The sequence below is a fragment of the Oncorhynchus gorbuscha genome, linkage group LG12 (genome assembly GCF_021184085.1).
Source record: "Oncorhynchus gorbuscha isolate QuinsamMale2020 ecotype Even-year linkage group LG12, OgorEven_v1.0, whole genome shotgun sequence".
NCBI classification, from domain to species: domain Eukaryota; kingdom Metazoa; phylum Chordata; class Actinopteri; order Salmoniformes; family Salmonidae; genus Oncorhynchus; species Oncorhynchus gorbuscha.
In genome coordinates, this window is record NC_060184.1 from 43,507,822 (window position 1) to 43,530,239 (window position 22,418).

At 44.6% G+C, this 22,418-nt stretch overlaps 1 protein-coding gene across 1 annotated transcript in view; it reads left to right on the forward strand.

Annotated features, from left to right (window-relative positions):
• Positions 1-22,230, forward strand: part of LOC123991032 (probable methyltransferase-like protein 24) — a 100,951-nt gene extending 78,721 nt beyond the window's left edge. The window contains exons 4-5 of the mRNA XM_046292163.1: positions 3,784-4,009; positions 21,640-22,230. Coding sequence (XP_046148119.1) covers positions 3,784-4,009; positions 21,640-21,957 — 544 coding nt within the window. The 3' untranslated portion in view covers positions 21,958-22,230. The remainder of the gene's footprint in view (positions 1-3,783; positions 4,010-21,639) is intronic.
• Positions 22,231-22,418: the final 188 nt, after the last annotated feature.

Sequence of the window (22,418 nt, forward strand, 5' to 3'; positions counted from 1 at the left end):
AGTAGATGGTATTGAGTACAGTATATACATATGAGATGAGTATGTAAACAAAGTGGCATAGTTAAAGTGGCTAGTGATACATGTATTACATAAAGATGCAGTAGATGATATAGAGTACAGTATATACGTATACATATGAGATTAATAATGTAGGGTATGTAAACATTATATTAGGTAGCATTGTTTAAAGTGGCTAGTGATATATTTTACATAATTTCCCATCAATTCCCATTATTAAAGTGGAGTTGAGTCAGTGTGTTGGCAGCAGCCACTCAATGTTAGTGGTGGCTGTTTAACAGTCTGATGGCCTTAAGATAGAAGCTGTTTTTCAGTCTCTCGGTCCCAGCTTTGATGCACCTGTACTGACCTCGCCTTCTAGATGATAGCGGGGTGAACAGGCAGTGGCTCGGGTGGTTGTTGTCCTTGATGATCTTTATGGCGTTCCTGTGACATCGGGTGGTGTAGGTGTCCTGGAGGGCAGGTAGTTTGCCCCCGGTGATGCGTTGTGCAGACCTCACTACACTCTGGAGAGCCTTACGGTTGTGGGCGGAGCAGTTGCCGTACCAGGCGGTGATACAGCCCGCCAGGATCCATTCGATTGTGCATCTGTAGAAGTTTATGAGTGCTTTTGGTGACAAGCCGAATTTCTTCAGCCTCCTGAGGTTGAAGAGGCGCTGCTGCGCCTTCTTCACGATGCTGTCTGTGTGGGTGGACCAATTCAGTTTGTCTGTGATGTGTATGCCGAGGAACTTAAAACTTACTACCCTCTCCACTACTGTTCCATCGATGTGGATAGGGGGGTGTTCCCTCTGCTGTTTCCTGAAGTCCACAATCATCTCCTTAGTTTTGTTGACGTTGAGTGTGAGGTTATTTTCCTGACACCACACTCCGAGGGCCCTCACCTCCTCCCTGTAGGCCGTCTCGTCGTTGTTGGTAATCAAGCCTACCACTGTTGTGTTGTCCGCAAACTTGATGATTGAGTTGGAGGCGTGCGTGGCCACGCAGTCGTGGGTGAACAGGGAGTACAGGAGAGGGCTCAGAATGCACCCTTGTGGGGCCCCAGTGTCTCGAGCTTGATGACGAGCTTGGAGGGCACTATGGTGTTAAATTCCGAGCTGTAGTCAATGAACAGCATTCTCACGTAGGTATTCCTCTTCTCCAGATGGGTTAAGGCAGTGTGCAGTGTGGTTGAGATTGCATCGTCTGTGGACCTATTTGGGCGGTAAGCAAATTGGAGTGGGTCTAGGGTGTCAGGTAGGGTGGAGGTGATATGGTCCTTGACTAGTCTCTAAAAGCACTTCATGATGACGGAAGTGAGTGCTATGGGGCGGTAGTCGTTTAGCTCAGTTACCTTAGCTTTCTTGGGAACAGGAACAATGGTGGCACTCTTGAAGCATGTGGGAACAACAGACTGGGATAGGGATTGATTAAATATGTCCGTAAACACACGAGCCAGCTGGTCTGCGCATGCTCTGAGGGCGCGGCTGGGGATGCCGTCTGGGCCTGCAGCCTTGCTGCACCGAATCAGCGTATTCATCAATGTTGTTGTCTGACGCAATATGAAACATATCCCAGTCCACGTGATGGAAGCAGTCTTGGAGTGTGGAATTGGAGTGTGGATTGGTCAGACCAGCGTTGAACAGACCTCAGCGCGGGAGCTTCTTGTTTTAGTTTCTGTCTGTAGGCAGGGATCAACAAAATGGAGTCGTGGTCAGCTTTTCCGAAAGGAGAGCGGGGCAGGGCCTTATAAGCGTTGCGGAAGTTAGAATAGCAATGATGCAATGATCCAAGGTTTTTACAGCCCTGGTTGCGCAATCGCTATGCTGATACAATTTAGGGAGTCTTGTTTTCAGATTAGCCTTGTTAAAATCCCCAGCTACAATGAATGCAGCCTCCGGATATATGGATTCCAGTTTGCAAAGAGTCAAATAAAGTTTGTTCAGAGCCATCGATGTGTCTGCTTGGGGGGGAATATATACGGCTGTGATTATAATCGAAGAGAATTCCCTTGGTAGATAATGCGGTCAACATTTGATTGTGGGGAATTCTAAATCAGGTGAACGGAAGGACTTGAGTTCCTGTATGTTGTTGTGGCCACACCACGTCACGTTAACCATGAAGCGTACGCCCCCCGCCCCTCTTCTTACCAGAAATATGTTTGTTTCTGTCGGCGCGATGCATGGAGAAACCAGCTGGCTGCACCGACTCCGATAGCGTCTCTCCAGTGAGCCATGTTTCCGTGAAGCAAAGAACGTTACAGTCTCTGATGTCCCTCTGGAAAGCTACCCTTCCTCGGATTTCATCAACCTTGTTGTCAAGAGACTGGACAATGGCGAGAAGAATGCTAAGGAGTGGTGCACGATGTGCCCGTCTTCGGAGTTTGACCAGAAGACCGCTTCGTTTCCCCCTTTTACAAAGTCGTTTTTTGGGGTCACCGGCTGGAATCCATTCCGTTGTCCTGGGTGAAAGGCAGAACACAGGATCCGCTTCGCGAAAGTCATATTCTTGGTTGCACTGATGGTGAGTTGACGCTGCTCTTATGTTCAGTAGTTCTTCTCGACTGTATGTAATGAAACCTAAGATGACCTGGGGTCATTTTTGTTTTCTTGGAAAGCTGAGAGTCCTGTTATATGATACAATATCAGTACTTGTTGCATTTACAACTTGTCTGTTCTATCATCTACTGAATTCAACCGGTGTATGGCTGTGGATTGACTGCATTGTTTGAAAGGAATGTTGGCATATGCAAGGGACAATCAGCAACGTTCTGTACATTACCTTGGAAATAACAGATTATGCAGCTGGACGAGAGTAACGTGCAGAACGGAGGCATTTGTCCCGCTTATATACCACAGTTGCTCTTCCCACATCCTCTCATGTAAAACAGCAAGCACTGTCATCTGAAGTATCATTTCACTAAAACGGTAGCAAGGCATGAGACACTCTCCTGGTAGGGCCTGCTTTGATACCATTAGTGGTTGTGTTAACTGAATCATTTAGCAGAGAGGGTAACCGAGATGTCTGGAGCATTCCCTTCCTCTGTCTTCCCTTCCCTCTCTCATCTCATCGCTGTATCTCCCTCCTAAATGCATGGTTGTCTATGATTGAACAGAGTAGCTCATCCGTGAGAGATTAACTTTGAGAGATACTCCCTGAGCTGCAATTTACGTTGTGTAGAGATACAGCAAGCCACATCACAAACACAGAGCTACAGAGACAGACTGAGAGAGAAAGCGAGGTCTGTCTGCCTGCATAGATTTACAAACAAGGAGCATTCAGTGAAAGAGCGAAAGAGTGGGAAGAGAAGAAAAGGTGAACAGAGAAAATGAGAGAGGGGGAAAAGAGAGAGAGAGAGAAAGAAAGAGAGGGGGGAGTGAAACATGAGCCTTTGTCAGTCTTGAAAACAAGCAACCCACAGGGCACACACTGGTTGAATCAACATTGTTTCCACGTCATATCAATGAAATCACGTTGAACCATCTTGGAATAGACGTTAAATTGAATAGCCGTTAAATTGTCTGTGTGCAGTGGGAAGAAGAAATCAAATATTTTCCTGCTCATATCCTCCCATACTTTCAGCCTTACATTGAATTATTCATTGAGCTGCTGAAGTGAGCAGTTATTTTCAGCTTCAGCAGCTATACAAACTATTCCCCAAAAGTCCTTATACAATATACAATACATAATTATATCTACATCCATCCATCCACTCATCCATCCATAAAATATGATTTATATAACATCTCTCTCCCTCTCCACCTTTTTTATCTCTCCCTCCCATAGGTTGGGTGTGGAGGATAAAACCCTGGAGCGCTCTCTGGCCAGGGTGGGCTGTGAGGTACACTGTTTTGACCCTAGCCTAAAGCAGGCCCACCTGCAGGAGTCAGACATGTGGCTCCATCGTCTCTCCGTAGACTGGAGGGACCCCAACCCGGCCATCCCCGCCCAGAGACAGCACGGCAACACCAAGAAACTGGCCACCATACTCAACGATTTTGGACACAGACAGGTCAGGGGGCACATAGATAGGAGAAGGGTGTAAACTGTGAGGTGTGAATGAAGTGACAAATGGGCAAATGTGTCCTGAATCAAATATAAGGAATAAGTCATACATGGGCTTATATTGTGAGAGTAATGGTACTATACATAATACAGTGACAACTTACTCCACAAACCAACGTGCTACACAGTGCACAATATGCAGTACCTGTCGTTTATGGCATACCCATGACCAATACAAACAATACATGCAAAAGACACCATAAAAACAAACCAGATTTCCTTATCTTCCTCACTTCGGCCGAAAAAGGCTACTTGAAAATGCATATTTTCTCTCCCTATGAGCTGGAAGAATTCACTTCATTACCACATAAAGCTGCAGGTCGACTGCAGCAGCAGTTCCTCTCTACACCTACTTATCATTCATTCCTCCAGTGTCTCCTCTTGCCCTGGAGGGCAGAAAACTCAGAGGAAGATAGATTCTCAGCCAGGTTGGGCCTCTGTCTCCCTCCAGCAGGGGGTATTTTCTCATTTTTTCGTCCACCAAGCAAGGAGTTTTTGTATGGAGGTCAAGGAAAGTGTCGAATTTTGTCAACAAAAAACTGAATGGCTTATTTGCCCACGTGAGGTTTATTTTATATAATGGAAGTGCAAACACGCACACACATGATCACTTGCACACACACGTGGCCCTGCACACAACAGCACATCATCGGTTTTCTATCGCTCATTTGCACTTCATGTCAATGATATCATGTCACCGTGTGGGACTGTGGGTCAATTAACCTTGTCGGGAGTGGGCGCCCTGATTCTAATTTGTGAGCTAGGCAGGCTACTGCCTGGGAAGGTCTCCCACTCAGAAGTACGAGATGGGGAGGGATGCGGGGTAGGTTGACCTCAGGGTCTCCCCACTGGAAGCCTGAGGTAGGGGGAGCGGGAGAATCTATCAAATAGCGCACCTCTAACTTCGTACAGTACTAATGCAATTAGTACAATCAGTCACACTACGAAATGCTACCAAATAAACCACAATTCATTCATAATACTGTGAATATATAGTTTCACAAACATATTGTTGCATTTTTTGGTTGACAGTGTTGGGGGATGGGCAGTGAAGTCTTGATTCTTGGTTGACAGTGTTGTGGGATGGGTAGCGTAGTCTTGACTCTTGGTTGACAGTGTTGTGGGATGGGTAGTGTAGTCTTGACTCTTGGTTGACAGTGTTGTGGGATGGGTAGTGTAGTCTTGACTCTTGGTTGACAGTGTTATGGGATGGGTAGTGTAGTCTTGACTCTTGGTTGACAGTGTTGGGGGATGGGTAGTGAAGTCTTGACTCTTGGTTGACAGTGTTGTGGGATGGGTATGTGTAGTCTTGACTCTTGGTTGACAGTGTTGGGGGATGGGTAATGCATTGATGCTGGAGTGCCTATTTGTCTTTGTTACTTCTTTTTGATATTTATGAGTCTTATTTTTGTATATATTTTTAAATGTTATGATTATTTATTTGTGTTGTTCCAAATGTCTGAATAAAAATGACAGTTAGTGCAGAAGGGGAGGTTCGCCCAGGAAGCCATACAAGCTAGAACCGCCACCGTTAATTAGTACACATTTTTTACCAGGCTCTTGAGCAGAATGCCTGGAAGCCACGCACGGGTGCCTATAGCATTAGCGAGTCCATGCTTAGAGGCATCAGCCATTAATTCTTTTTTCTGGAGCGTGTGTGCATGTGTTTGAGATAAGGACAGACCCGATCCCTGTACCTGCTTTAGATGCAAAGCGACACACACGTCTCCATCATGGGCTTTTAACGTGAGTACACAGCATGCTTAAGGAACAACTGTCTGCCTTTCTTCCCCCTGACTTTTTTCTTTCTTCCAGCTTTGCGTCAGAAGAACAGCACAAGGAACTGATGAGTCGCTTCTAAAGATCAAAATATGCATTCATTTGTGTTCTTTATCGTTGATTACACAGCTCATAAATGAGTCATATGCCACTCTGGTCAGCATCAGAGTCTGTCTCCATGGGGATTAACACCACTTCAACAGTCCTTCAGATCTCATGCAAATTGATTTGCTTTCACCTAATTAAGTGATAATGCCAGAGAAGCCGGTGTAGACAGAATAACAAGAGTAGCTGAATTTGTTTAAGCTGTTTTCTAGTGATATTTAACAATGAGCTAATGAGGCACAATGTCGCTTGGCATAGAAAATGTCCTCTCTCGTTAGGAAACTGTTGTCCAGAGGAGCTAGCCAACAACACAGCTAACAAAATAACTTATAACAAACTAGCTGCACTTCGTTTCATTTGACCTTTTTCAATTTACATTTCTTTGTACAGTTGAAGTTGGAAGTTTACATACACCTTAGCCAAATACATTTAAAGTCAGTTTTTCACAATTCCTGACATTTAATCCTAGTAAAAATTCCCTGTTTTAGGTCAGTTAGGATCATCACTTTATTTTAAGAATGTGAAATGTCAGAATAATAGTAGAGAGAGTGATTTTTTCAGCTTTTATTTCTTTCATCACATTCCCAGTGGGTCAGAAGTTTACATACACTCAATTAGTATTTGGTAACATTGCCTTTAAATTGTTACACTTGGGTCAAACTTTTCAGGTAGCCTTCCACAAATTTCCCACAATAAGTTGGGTGAATTTTGTCCCCTTCCTCCTGACAGAGCTGGTTTAATTGAGTCAGGTTTGTAAGGCCTCCTTGCTTGCACGCGCTTTTCCAGTTCTGCCCACAAATTTTCTATAGGATTGAGGTCAGGGCTTTGTGATGGCCACTCCAATACCTTGATTGTTTTGTCCTCAAGCCATTTTGCCACAACGTTGGAAGTATGCTTGGGGTCATTGTCCATTTGGAAGACCAGATGTCTTGAGATGTTGCTTCAATATATCCATATAATTTTTCCTCCTCATGATGCCATCCATTTTGTGAAGTGCACCAGTCCCCCCTGCAGCAAAGCACCCCCACAACATGATGCTGCCACCCCCGTGCTTCACGGTTGGGATGGTGTTTTTCGGCGTGCAAGCCTCCTCCTTTTTCCTCCAAACATAACGATGGTCATTATGGCCAAACAGTTCTATTTTTGTTTAATAAGACCAGAGGACACTTCTCCAGAAAGTACGATCTTTGTACCCATGTGCTACAAACCGTAGTCTGGCTTTTTTATGGCAGTTTTGGAGCAGTGGCTTCTTCCTTGCTGAGCGACCTTTCAGGTTATGTCGATATAGGACTCGTTATACTGTGGATATAGATACTTTTGTACCTGTTTCCTCCAGTATCTTCACAAGGTCCTTTGCTGTTGTTCTGGGATTGATTTGCACTTTTCGCTCCAAAGTACGTTCTAGGAGACAGAACGCGTCTCCTTCCTGAGCAGTATGATGGCTGCGTGGTTCCATGGTGTTTATACTTGCGTACTCCCATTGTGTTTATACTTGCGTACTATTGACTCAAATTATGTCAATTAGCCTATCAGAAGCTTCTAGAAATGTTCTAGAATTTCCCAAGCTGTTTAAAGGCACAGTCAACTTAGTGTATGTAAACTTCTGACCCACTGGAATTGTGATACAGTGAATTATAAGTGAAATAATCTGTCTGTAAACAATTGTTGGAAAAATGACTTGTGTCATGCACAAAGTAGATGTCCTAACCGACTTGCCAAAACTATAGTTTGTTAACGAGAAATTTGTGGAGTGGTTGAAAAACGAGTTTTAATGACTCCAACCTAAGTGTATGTAAACTTCCGACTTCAACTGTAGGTATTCCTCTTGTCCAGATGGGCTAGGGCATTGTAATGGTGATTGCATCGTCTTTGGATCTATTGGGGCAGTAAGCAAATTGTGGGTCTAGTGTGACAGATAGGGTGGAGGTGATATGATCCTTGACTAGTCTATCAAAGCACTTCATGATGACAGAAGTGAGTGCTACGGGGTGATTAGTCATTTGGTTCAGTTACTTTTGCTTTCTTGGGAACAGGAACAATGGTGGCCATCTTGAAGCATGTGGGGACAGCAGACTGGGATAGGGAGAGATTGAATATGTCCTAAACACTCCAGCCAGCTGGTCCGAGCATACTCTGGGGATGCCGTCTGGGCAGGCAGCCTTGCGAGGGTTTTACTCTGCCTATCCGACTTGTCAAAACTATTGTTAGTTAACAAGACATTTGTGGAGTGATTGTAAAACAAGTTTTAATGAATCCAACCTAAGTGTATGTAAACTTCCAACTTCAACTGTATATATCCATAAAAATGATGCCAGCTGATTCATGATTTTGACTGGCTGAGAAACGCTGCCTGCCTCTCTCTCTCGTCCCGATCCCTACACGTTCATTACTATGGGAAAGTTGGAGATCGAATTTGAATATTAAAACAATGTTGCAAATGTCGCAGACAGACATTAAGGTTTTTACAAATCTCCTCTGTTAAAAACTAAATGTTTGTCTAAAAGAAATGTGAGATAATGTCAGAGATGCTTTTTATAGTGGAGATCAAGTTTATAACTTCCCTGCCTGAGCTGATGAGACAGTGGATTGCGGTGTCAGATGGAACAGAGTAAATAGGCATTTTAACATCAGATTTAGAAGGTGGTAACTTGTGGATTAGACACCGGCTAGAATGCGCTTTAAAATAAAATATTATTTTATGATAGTCAATAGAACAACAAACAGAGACACTGTGACAACCAGGTCACTTCCTAATGTCTCACATCCACACTGTCACTAAAGGGACACAGCAGGCAACATGGCTTCCATTGTATCTCCTCCAAAGCACAGGCCTTTCCTCACCTGGTTAGTTAGTTATCATGCGGTTGTTGGGGACCAGTTGTGGACCAGTCAGTTGTGACCAGCGGTGGGGAACAATTTGGGACCAGTTGGGACCAGTAACTCCAGGGATGTTTGGAAATAGAACAGTTCCTGTACCAGTTACTGAGGGACGCTCTGAGCGGCTGAACAGAACCTCTCTCTCTCCTTCCTGATCCCATTGATGTTTAATTATACGTCTGCTCATTAAGATAGTCTCTGGAGATGCCTGTTTCAGACGTTTCTCCCCGCACCTCACGTCCACTAATTAACGAACACAAAATACTTCCGTCTCTTTTTTGATACAATCAAAAAAATCACGCAGGCCAAACTTGTTATCTTGTGTTAGTCACCCCAACGGCTTTAAACCATTCTACCAACAAATATTTGCATCCCTAATCTGAAAACAGCTTTATGGACAGACATTTTGATCAACAATTACTCATCGTCACGGAGACATAAAGTCCCCCCTGGCTGGGGGTGAACACAAACTGTGACTGCTGCTGTTTAATGACTTGAGGAGCTTTCATTTCAGCGTAAGGCCGACTCAACTTGAATATTCTCTGCAGTTAGGGAAAAGGCACCACCATACCTCAGGCTCAGAGTAGGTGATAGCCATTTTTGCCCCCTATACTGTTCTGCAACTCCAGAACAGTATCTCCTGACAAGAGAACAGGATAAAACAATTGTTTACATAGCTTCTAGACTTGCTTGTCAGGCTTTATAGCAATGCTATAGACCTATATTGTTAAAGGCACACAGGTAGGAACAAGACAAGGCGACTGATGACCTTGGGAGAAGGCAAACTCAGGCAGAGCCTCTCTGAAGGACTAAATAACAGCTCCTTCCATCTCACACTCCCATCGGCACCACTGAACCTCCCTCCCCTCAGTAGACCACAATTTAGGCCAAATCACCAAGCACACACACCCTCCCCAAATCCATCAGTTATTGCCCTTCTTCCAATCCTCCCTGTCAAAGTAGTACCTGTCCGCATGTCTCTATTCCTCTCTCACTCTGACACACACACACACTCCTCCCAGCTCCAGCCACGGGACGTTTAGTGCCTCTAATTCTGCACAGCGGAGCAGTCGGAGAACTCTTCAGAGCTATGCCACCATATGGAGATGTTCACGCATAACTGGCATCTTTCCAGGGCTTGCAACTTCCCATATCCAGGGGAAGCGAAGAGCAGATGTACTGCTGGCGGTGTGGGTTTAGGGACTTTGAGAGGGATATGTGTGTGTGAAGTCCTTAGGTTTTGCCTGGTATGCCAGGTGATGGTACAACAGGGAGAAGACAGCTGTCAAATAGAATGAAGTTATTGAAAGTAGGGCTACTCAGTAGTACACACCCTGAGAAAAACATCTATTGTGTAGAACCATTATGGGATTTGTAACACCTTCATATGGCCTTTTTCCTTGTTGGGATCGACAAAATGTCCCTTGTTTTACTATCCTTGTGAGGTCTTCTTTCCCGACAAGGATAGTAAAACCAAAAACACACACATCATGTCGCAGGGACGGGGGGGGTCGTGGGTCATAACATCTCTGTTGGTTAGGGCAGTTCTCATTGTATGAAGTGTCTGATCAGTTAAGAAATATTTATTTGCCTTGGGGAGGGATGGTATCTAATGGGAGACCCAGAGACAGAGTGAGCAATATGTCAGAGAGCCAGCCAGGTTCAGTTGTTAATTTTACTGTAGCCCTTAGAATAAGTGTTGTTCTGTTGAGACAGGTCAGAAACTCATCACGTACGCTGTAACGTTAGTTTGCTGAAAGACAGATCAGAGAGATATGATTGGTGTGTGGAGAGTTTGGGTCAACTATTTGACAAATATCACCGGCAGCATTGCAAGTTGCCAATGTTGATGTCACCAGTGCCATGTTGGCAATCAGCCAATGAGGGGGTAGTAAAGTACATGGGGGAAGGAGGAGAGAATGAATTGGTTAAATAAAATGTCAAAAGCAAAGATATGAAAGCGCTTTCACTAATTAGGCTTTTAAAAAGTATGGGTCAAGGAGGTAACCTGACATCAAAAACATTCCAACACATTTAAATGGAAGCCCAATGCCTAATAGATGTGCATTGAAAGTAGGCCATGCATATGATGACTCAGTAAGACTATATCTTGAGGCCCTTGTTAAAATGAATGCATTTTCCTCCCCATCTCATCTTATAGCACATAAATCCCCCCACACCCCCTCATATTCTCTTCGTCCTCAACTCAAGTTCTTCAACCTCTCAATCTTTGCACCAACTTCCCCTCACCTCCATCAAGAGTACTTTTCCACTCTCTCCATGTTATCTCTAGCTACTGATTGCTAGATATCATCATGATTGACTTTTTCTCTCTGGGATCTCAATTGCACCCTGCTCGTGTACTCTCTCATTTCCTTATCAAAACCCGTGGAACATCCAGGTGCACAATATGCGTGTCTATTGTTAGATGAACTAAGATGAAGACCAGATCAAATTCGATGACTAATTTATGCAGATATCCAGGTAATTCCAAAGGGTTCACATACTCTTCTTGCCGCCGTATATAAACCCTGTATTGCTGATGCTACAGTATGTATTGGCCATTGAAAGGCTTTGAAGCCACCGGCCGGCTATATTGGCACTCCCCAGTAGGAGCAGTCCTCCATAGACGGGTTGGTTATTTACCAGCAAAACCTACGCGTGCACAACTATGGGACAAAACAGAAGGGGCTGCCTTCGATTGTTGAGAACATCTAAAACATATTTAGTCTCCAAATGTTTATTGAAAACATAAATACATTAGCACAATGAGCACTTGTTGTCTATCAAATGCATGGTTACAGTTGTTGGTTAGCTAGTGAAGTTTTGCCATATAGACATGACATGAGTCAAAATACCTCACAAGACATATCATTAACAAGATACAATGAGCTGAAACGAGCCACCTGCGATTCCCCATGGCAGCTTCTTGTCATTATTGCTAGCTATCTGACTGTTCATAATCATAACGCCACAGGGCCTTTTGACCAGTGGTGTGAAGTACTTAAGTAAAAATACTTAAAATTAATACTTAAGTAGTTTTGGGGGGGGGGGTATCTGTAGTTTACTTTGTTATTTATATTTTGGACAACTTTTAGTTTTTATTTCATTCCATTCCTAAAGAAAATAGTGTACTTTTCCATCAATACATTTTCCCTGACACTCAAACGTACCCATTACATTTCGAATGCTTAGCAGGACAGGAAAATGGTCCAAGTCACACACTTATCAACATCCCTAGTCACCTCTACTGACTCTGATCTGGCAAACTCAGTAATGACAAATGATTCATTTGTAAATGATGTGTGAGTGTTGGAATGTGCCCCAGGCAACAACAAAAAAACATTGTGCAGTCTGGTTTGCTTAATATAAGGAATTTTAAATTATTAATATTTTTACTTTTAATACTTAAATACTATTGATAAGTATATTTAAAACCAAGTACTTTTAGACTTTTATTCGATTAGTATTTTACTGGGTGACTAACTTTTACTTGAGTAGCACCACTGATCTGGATGGGTAGACTTCCTGATGCGAGTTATCCTATTGGCAACATAAACATAGAATCTTTTGGTGACATTGTGGATGTAACCGAGAACTATCTTACTGTCTGTGTAGAACTTGGCTGCATGTATATCAATGTCAATTTCGTCTTTGATCAGTTCATACATCTCAACAGCCAGCAAAGCCGCACACAGTTCTAGGCGTGGGATAGTGTGGGTTGGACGAGGGGCCAATTTTGATTTCCCCATGACAAATCCAACATGGCATTGACCTTCCGAGTCAATAACTCTCAGGTAGGCTACCGCTCCTATGGCTACTGTAGAGGCATCCGAGAAGATGTGTAGCTCTCTTCTTTGAGTGGTAGACAAGGAGACTGGGATATAGGTCCGCTGAATATTCATATGTTCCAACTCCATCAAAGATTCCTTCCACATTTTCCATTCCTCTTCTTTTTCTGTGGGAAGAGGGGCATCCCACTCACTCTGATCAGAAGAGAGTTCTCTGATTAAGGCTTTCCCTTGCATTGTTATTGGAGCCACGAACCCAAGGGGGTCATAAAGACTATTCACTGTGGACAGGATGCCTCTCCGCGTAAAAGGCTTCTCATTGTGGGACACCTGGAATGAGAAGCTGTCTGTTTCCAGGTTCCAGGAAAGTCCCAGACTCCGTTGAAAGGGGAGAGGATCCACTCCTAGGTCCAGATCTTTTAAGTCTTTCGCACGGTCCTCCATAGGGAAGGCTTCCATAACTGTTTTGCTATTGGATGCAATCTTGTGTAGTTTCATGTTGGATTCCGCCAACATTGCTTGTGTTTTTCTTAGAATGTTGACAGCTTCTTCTGTAGTAGCTACTGATGTCAGACCATCATCGACGTAGAAGTTCCTCACTACATATTGCTTGGGTTCTGACCCATGTTCCTGCTCACCCTGTAGCGCTGCTCGTCTAATGCAGTAGATGGCTACGGCTGGTGATGGGCTGTTCCCAAATACATGCACTTTCATCCTGTACTCAGTTATGTTTCTATCTGGGTTGTTGTCTTCATACCAGAGAAACCTTAAGTAATCTCTGTGATCCTCACGTACGCCAAAACAGTAAAACATTTGTTGCACATCTGCTGTTAGTGCAATGCAATCCTTGTGGAAACGCATTAGGACACCCAAGAGTGTGTTGTTTAAGTCTGGACCACTGAGCAGAACATTGTTAAGTGACACGCCTTGACACTTAGCACTGGAGTCAAATACTACTCGTATTTGTTCAGGCTTTTGTGGATGGTAAACACCAAATATGGGCAGATACCAACGTTCTTTATCTCCCTCTAGTGGCTGTGAAGGTTCGGCTTGGTCGTTATCCAGCATCTTTTGCATGAAGTCAATAAAATGACGCTTTATGTCAGGCTTTTTGTCTAAAGTCCTGCGAAGTGATGTGAGACGGTTCATGGCCTGCTCCCTGTTATTAGGAAGGCGACGTCTAGTGGGGCGAAAGGGTAATGGAGCCACCCAGTTGTTTCCATCATCCTGGAAAACCTGTCTGTCCATAATGTCCAAGAAGGCTTTGTCATCCACTGATGGTGCTGGTTTATCGTCGTCTTGTGTTTTGTCGAACACGGAACATCCCAGGCTGTCTGTGTTCACAAGTTGTGCTTGGATCTCTCGAGTGCACTGTAGAGGGAAAGATGTGTTTCTGAGCTACGCTGTTGTAGTTCTCTTTTACCTGGATGATGTCAGGGCAAGGGCTCAGATAGGATGTGCGACCATTTTGAAGTACGTTTGTCCTTAACACGTTAACATTGGCTGGTCGGTGAGCCGTTCCCAGACAGACCTCACCCAGAATGACCCACCCGAGGTCGAGTCGCTGTGCATAAGGAGTGTCATGGGGCCCATTGATTTGCTCTCGTACCTTGTGTACCCTGAAGATGTCTCGTCCTAAGAGCAGGAGGATGGGAGCGTCTGGGTCCACAGCTGGAATTCTGTCCATAACTGGTTGCAGATGGGGATGATGATACGCAATGTTGGGGGAGGGAATCTCCATCCTATTGTCTGGGATCATATCACACTATCAGAGTAGGGAGAGTGAGCTGCATGTGTCCATCTATAGACTCCACCATAAAGTTGACGACTCTCCTGCCTGAAGTCTCTGTTACCCCTGAACACGTCTTCATGGTGTATGGAGCAGAGTTGTCATTGATGTTGAAGAGACTGAAAAACTGTCTTGGCCAGAGATTTGTTACTCTGTTCATCAAGCACAATATACATTTTGACAGCTTTCTCTCTTTTCCCAGCCGGATAAGCTTTGACTAGGCATATTTTTGAACATGATCTTGGATTGACTGCCTCACCACAGATCTCTGTACACTTTGAGGTGACAGATAGAAGAGCATCCTCACCTTGCTCCCCGCCATGCTCTGTCTCTGCTGGAGCGGTGTCTGTATTTGTAGGGGCTGGGCCTGGATGCAGAGCAGCAAGATGCCTGTCGCTGTCGCACTCAGAGCACTTGATTGAAACCTTACAGTCTTTAGCTCTGTGCTGAGTTGACCCACAACATCGGAAACAAATGCCATTGTCTTTGAGATATGATTTGCGCTCATCTAGAGTTTTGTATCTAAACCCACAACACTTTTTAAGAGGATGAGGCTTGTTATGTATATTGGGCAGTGACGGTGAGGGTTTTCAACCTTTGTCTTACTGGGTTTGGTTTGGTGGTCTGAGGCCTCAGATGACACATCTGTCTTGTATACAGTCACAGGTGTCTTGCTGCTGTACCTGGCAGGTTTCTCACTTTTCATGGACACCTGGTTAGTTGAGGTGTAGAGGGTGAAGCTGGGGTCATTTCTAATTTTCGCCTGGTTCCTGATGAATCTCGAGAAGAACGAGAATGGTGGGAATGCTACCCGATAGTCCTCCTTATATTTGGATCCCTGTGCTATCCATTTTTCTTGTAAACTGAATGGAAGTTTCTCTACAATAGGGTTTACCCCCCGAGATATGTCCAGATAAGGGAGGCCTGGAAGGTACCCTTCTACTTTAGCAAATCAAATCAAATCAAATGTATTTATATAGCCCTTCGTACATCAGCTGATATCTCAAAGTGCTGTACAGAAACCCAGCCTAAAACCCCAAACAGCAAACAATGCAGGTGTAAAAGCACAGTGGCTAGGAAAAACTCCCTAGAAAGGCCAAAACCTAGGAAGAAACCTAGAGAGGAACCGGGCTATGTGGGGTGGCCAGTCCTCTTCTGGCTGTGCCGGGTAGAGATTGTAACAGAACATGACCAAGATGTTCAAATGTTCATAAATGACCAGCATGGTCAAATAATAGGCAGAACAGTTGAAACTGGAGCAGCAGCACAGTCAGGTGGACTGGGGACAGCAAGGAGCCATCATGTCAGGTAGTCCTGGGACACGGTCCTAGGGCTCAGGTCCTCCGAGAGAGAGAAAGAAAGAGAGAATTAGAGAGAGCATATGTGGGGTGGCCAGTCCTCTTCTGGCTGTGCCGGGTGGAGATTATAACAGAACGTGGCCAAGATGTTCAAATGTTCATAAATGACCAGCATGGTTGAATAATAGTAAGGCAGAACAGTTGAAACTGGAGCAGGAGCATGGCCAGGTGGACTGGGGACAGCAAGGAGTCCTCATGTCAGGTAGTCTAGCACACTCCAGTTCGAGAAGAATGTCACCTAGTTCTCTTAGTTTGTGATTGTCTTTGTTAGCCAGTTTTGGAAAATCATCCATTTTCTTCAACAGTGCATTCTCGATCACTTCGGGTGTACCATAGCACTCTTCTAGGCGTTGCCAGACCATGTTAAGCTCTGCTGTTGCGTTGAAAATATGGACAGATCTAATTCTGTTTGCTTGCTCAGACGACTCTGCCCCTAGCCACTTGGTATATAGATCTAACTCTTCCCTGGCTGATAAATGCAAGTCTCTGGTCGCAATGAGAAAGGATGCTTTCCATGCCCAATAATTTTCAGGGCGATCATCAAACTTCAGGAGACCGGAACTCACCATCTCACGTCGTAGGAGGTACTTGGTGAGGTCTGGTGCCACTTGTGACTCAGGGAAGTTGTGTGTGTGTGACTGGAAGTGGGCTTGCTTTCCATTTCCACCATGCTGCTGTTCATTTCTTTTGAACGGAGAGTCTCTGCTCATGTTCTGTTGTTTGCTACTTTCTGGATTATGGCATGTAGCTGGGTCAACACTAAGCTCTTGTTTCTCCACTTCAAATGGAAGTTCAGCAAAGTAGGGCCTAGCATGTTGTTGCACATACTCACATGTACGTTAGACTGGACTTAAGGGCTGTGTCCCTGTGTCTAGTTCTTTGCGATGCTCTCTGCGTTCTGATCCTACAACTTCTTCAAAGGCTGCAGCTTCAGCCAACGCAGCAGCAGCTGCTCTCTCAACTTGGAGAACATATAAACTTGCCTCGAGGTCAGCTTTTTGCTTCAACAAGCTGGCCTCTATTTCTGCCTTTTGTTTCATCACAGCAGCTTCCTTCTCAGCATAAAGAGACTTGTGCGCGTGCTGCGTCCGCCTTGGCGCGTGCTTTGATGGCTGCAGAACTCGCCGTTGAGGATCTGCTTGACTGTTTTGATGACCTTGATCTTGTAGATTGAGACTTGGTCCCAATGTGCTGAAGAGGTTCTTCCATCTCTCTCTGTTGAACACCTGGCTCTGGTTGTTGCATCGTAGACTGCTGGTCTTCCCTAGGATAAGAGGCTTTGTTGGCTGATGAATGTAGAAACAAAACCACCTTGTGCAGTTATTCTTGTGCTTGAGCCCGCTGTGATGATGTTTTTTCACTATTCTGTCCTTGAGTTGCGTTCCCATGCAAAACTAGACAAATAGCTAACAACTAAGTCGTCAATAAAACTCCAAGGCGTGACTTTTCTTGAATGAATATATTGAAAACGTTTATGTTGTGAAACTGCAAAATACAGAAAAGAATATACTTTAGTATTCAATTCACACCGACATACTGTAGCTGTACATTAAACATTTGAAATTGCATAAATACAAAGCACGCGCTAAGGTACCATGCATCTGGCATGATGCCAAACCATATTGCTAATTGTTAACCATATGGTAATTGGCTCCTTTCATTACTCTAATAATGTATAACCATCTATGTAGAATAACAAAGCATACTACACTAGAAACAGTAACAAAACTACAGTATTGTATATTTTACAATTCGTTTGCATGACGCATGAGCAAAGTAATACGGCTAACGACATACATTAAAGGCATTGCAATTTGTGAGTAAATGCAACCAACATTGATATGTAAGCAACTCTATCAATAACAAGATTATCATCATTAGCTAAATGCTTGAATCGAACTTACAAACAAATATTTTTCCAAGGCTGAAGCGTGACAAGAAATAACTACATTGAAAGACCTGTACCGTAGCATTGTTTGTAGCTGTTTCTATGCTTGCAAAACAAATTCTGTACTTCCTGTTTGTGTGGTCTTTCTAAGTACCAGAAAGCATGACTAGTGGGCAAATAACACCATTGAACACAATGAAAATCCAATTTAACCATTGTAATAAAATAATCTGTTACCTTCTAACAGGATGGCAGCACAGTTGACATGTTGTCAACAATCTAATGCAACCCTGTCTGTTTTGCCCCATATTTGGGCACAAGTCGGTTTTGATGCTAAACAACCAACCTGTCTATAGGAATGAATGGAATTCTACAGTATTTCACTTAAATGTTTCAAGGACAAAGTTACATGCATTAAAGTAATTTTGTTGTGGTGGGGACAGTAACATTATTAATATGTTTAGCACACATAATATAATTTAAAAGGTATGCAATAAGGTGTCTGTAATATAAGAAATGTGGCAAAAACAAATACATTTCTATAACTTCCAAAACATTTTTACAATGGTAGGGTAGTGCCAAGATGGGGGCGCAGTGGCTTCAAAACACAGCCCCCCCCCTCCCCCGACATCTAGTGTAAATAAACAATTGACACAAGGAGTATGTACCCCAGGTCATCTTAGGTTTCATTACATACAGTCGAGAAGAACTACTGAATATAAGATCAGCGTCAACTCACCATCAGTACGACCAAGAATATGTTTTCCGCGACGCGGATCCTGTGTTCTGCCTTACAAACAGGACAACGGAATGGATCGCATGCAGCGACCCAAGGAAACGACTCCGAAAAAGAGGGAAACGCGGCGGTGTTCTGGTCAGACTCCGAAAAAGGGCACATCGCGCACCACTTCCCAGTATTCTTCTTGCCAATGTCCAGTCTCTCGACAACAAGGTTGATGAAATCCGAGCAAGGGTGGCATTCCAGAGGGACATCAGAGACTGCAACGTTCTTTGCTTTACGGAGACATAGCTTACTGGGAAAACGCTATCCAGGGCGGTGCAGCCAACGGGTTTCTCCACGCATCGCGCCGACAGAAACAAACATCTCTCTGGTAAGAAGAGTGGCGGGGCGTATGCCTCATGACTAACGGGACATGGTGTGATGAAGGAAACATACAGGAACTCAAATCCTTCTGTTCACCTGATTTAGAATTCCTCACAATCAAATGTAGACCGCATTATCTTCCAAGAGAATTCTCTTCGATTATAATCACAGCCGTATATATCCCCCCCAAGCAGACACATCGATGGCTCTGAACGAACTTTATTTAACTCTTTGCAAACTGGAAAACATTTATCCGGAGGCTGTATTCATTGTAGCTGGGGATTTTAACAAAGCCAATCTGAAAACAAGACTCCCTAAATTTTATCAGCATATCGATTGCGCAACCAGGGGTGGTAAAACCTTGGATCATTGTTACTCTAACTTCCGCGACGCATATAAGGCCCTGCCCCGCCCCCCTTTCGGAAAAGCTGACCACGACTCCATTTTGCTGATCCCTGCCTACAGGCAGAAATTAAAACAAGAGGCTCCCACGCTGAGGTCTGTCCAACGCTGGTCAGACCAAGCTGACTCTACACAACAAAAGACTGCTTCCATCACGTGGACTGGGACATGTTTCGTATTGCGTCAGATGGGAATATTGACGAATACGCTGATTCGGTGTGCGAGTTCATTAGAACGTGCGTCGAAGATGTCGTTCCCATAGCAATGATAAAAACATTCCCTAACCAGAAACCGTGGATTAATGGCAGCATTCGCGTGAAACTGAAAGCACGAACCACTGCTTTTAATCAGGGCAAGGTGACTGGAAACATGACTGAATACAAACAGTGCAGCTATTCCCTCCGTAAGGCTATCAAACAAGCTAAGCGTCAGTACAGAGACAAAGTGGAATCTCAATTCAATGGCTCAGACACAAGAGGCATGTGGCAGGGTCTACAGTCAATCACGGACTACAAGATGAAATCCAGCCCAGTCACGGACCAGGATGTCTTGCTCCCAGGCAGACTAAATAACTTTTTTGCCCGCTTTGAGGACAATACAGTGCCACTGACACGGCCTGCAACGGAAACATGCAGTCTCTCCTTCACTGCAGCCGAGGTGAGTAAGACATTTAAACGTGTTAACCCTCGCAAGGCTGCAGGCCCAGATGGCATCCCCAGCCGCGCCCTCAGAGCATGCGCAGACCAGCTGGCCGGTGTGTTTACGGACATATTCAATCAATCCCTATACCAGTCTGCTGTTCCCACATGCTTCAAGAGGGCCACCATTGTTCCTGTTCCCAAGAAAGCTAAGGTAACTGAGCTAAACGACTACCGCCCCGTAGCACTCACTTCCGTCATCATGAAGTGCTTTGAGAGACTAGTCAAGGACCATATCACCTCCACCCTACCTGACACCCTAGACCCACTCCAATTTGCTTACCGCCCAAATAGGTCCACACAGACGATGCAATCTCAACCACACTGCACACTGCCCTAACCCACCTGGACAAGAGGAATACCTATGTGAGAATGCTGTTCATCGACTACAGCTCGGCATTCAACACCATAGTACCCTCCAAGCTCGTCATCAAGCTCGAGACCCTGGGTCTCGACCCCGCCCTGTGCAACTGGGTACTGGACTTCCTGACGGGCCGCCCCCAGGTGGTGAGGGTAGGCAACAACATCTCCTCCCCGCTGATCCTCAACACGGGGCCCCACAAGGGTGCGTTCTGAGCCCTCTCCTGTACTCCCTGTTCACCCACGACTGCGTGGCCACGCACACCTCCAACTCAATCATCAAGTTTGCGGACGACACAACAGTGGTAGGCTTGATTACCAACAACGACGAGACGGCCTACAGGGAGGAGGTGAGGGCCCTCGGAGTGTGGTGTCAGGAAAATAACCTGACACTCAACGTCAACAAAACTAAGGAGATGATTGTGGACTTCAGGAAACAGCAGAGGGAACACCCCCCTATCCACATCGATGGAACAGTAGTGGAGAGGGTAGCTAGTTTTAAGTTCCTCGGCATACACATCACAGACAAACTGAATTGGTCCACTCACACTGACAGCGTCGTGAAGAAGGCGCAGCAGCACCTATTCAACCTCAGGAGGCTGAAGAAATTCGGCTTGTCACCAAAAGCACTCACAAACTTCTACAGATGCACAATCGAGAGCATCCTGGCGGGCTGTATCACCGCCTGGTACGGCAACTGCTCCGCCCTCAACCGTAAGGCTCTCCAGAGGGTAGTGAGGACTGCACAACGCATCACCGGGGGCAAACTACCTGCCCTCCAGGACACCTACACCACCCGTTGTTACAGGAAGGCCATAAAGATCATCAAGGACATCAACCACCCGAACCACTGCCTGTTCACTCCGCTATCATCCAGAAGGCGAGGTCAGTACAGGTGACACTGACCCAACTCCAGCCATTTTAATAATGGGAATTGATGGGAAATGATGTAAATATATCACTAGCCACTTTAAACAATGCTACCTTATATAATGTTACCTACCATACATTATTCATCTCATATGCATATGTATATACTGTACTCTACATCATCGACTGCATCCTTATGTAACACATGTATCACTAGCCACTTTAACTATGCCACTTTGTTTACTTTGTCTACACACTCATCTCATATGTATATACTGTACTCGATACCATCTACTGTATGCTGCTCTGTACCATCACTCATTCATATATCCTTATGTACATGTTCCTTATCCCCTTACACTGTGTATAAGACAGTAGTTTTGGAATTGTTAGTTAGATTACTTGTTGGTTATCACTGCATTGTCGGAACTAGAAGCACAAGCATTTCGCTACACTCGCATTAACATCTGCTAACCATGTGTATGTGACAAATAAAATTTGATTTGATTTATGCAATTCAAATCTTCCCCCTCTTTTCCCCGCTCTCTGCTCCAGGTGGATGTTCTGAAGGTAGACATGGAGAGTGCGGAGTGGAAGATTCTGGAGAACCTGGTTCTAGAAGGGGTTCTGAGCTCAGTGGGTCAGTTACTACTAGAAGTCCACCTCCACTGGGCAGGGTTTGAGGTGGATGGGGACGACCCATCCGTGGTGCGCTATTGGTTCAGCCTGCTGAAGGAGCTGGAGCGAGCTCACTTCCGCCTCTTCCGTTACCACAACGACCCAGCCAAACCCCACCTTTTCCTGCACAGGAACTTTCTGAACTCCAGCAGTGCCTATACACTGGGCTGGGTCAACAATGAGTGGAGGCCTTGAGAGCACTGACTGACAGGCCTCTGGCCAATGAGAAGGGGAGACTGAAATATAGTCCAGCTACGATGGGAAAGAAGGAGTCGTCAATCCCATGGGATGTTTGCCTTTGGATTTTTACAGTGAGCTCCAAAAGTATTGGGACAGTGGAGTTTTGGCTCTTGTAATATGTCAGCCAGGAATTTTGATTTGAAAAGATACAATGACTGAGCTTAAAGTGCAGACTGTAAGATTTAATTTGAGGTGTAATTCACTTGTGTATTAAAGTAGTAAAAGTTAGCGGTAATAGAGGTATGATATTTGTGCTTCTGTAACTTTCTCACTCATCATTAGTCACGATTCATTCAGGACTATCCATAATCATGGTGGCATCCACATTAATATAGAAGTGTTAGGAAACATATATTCTTAATTACAATAAAAGTACTTCAAAATGACACCATATATTACTTACCATTAATTTTTAT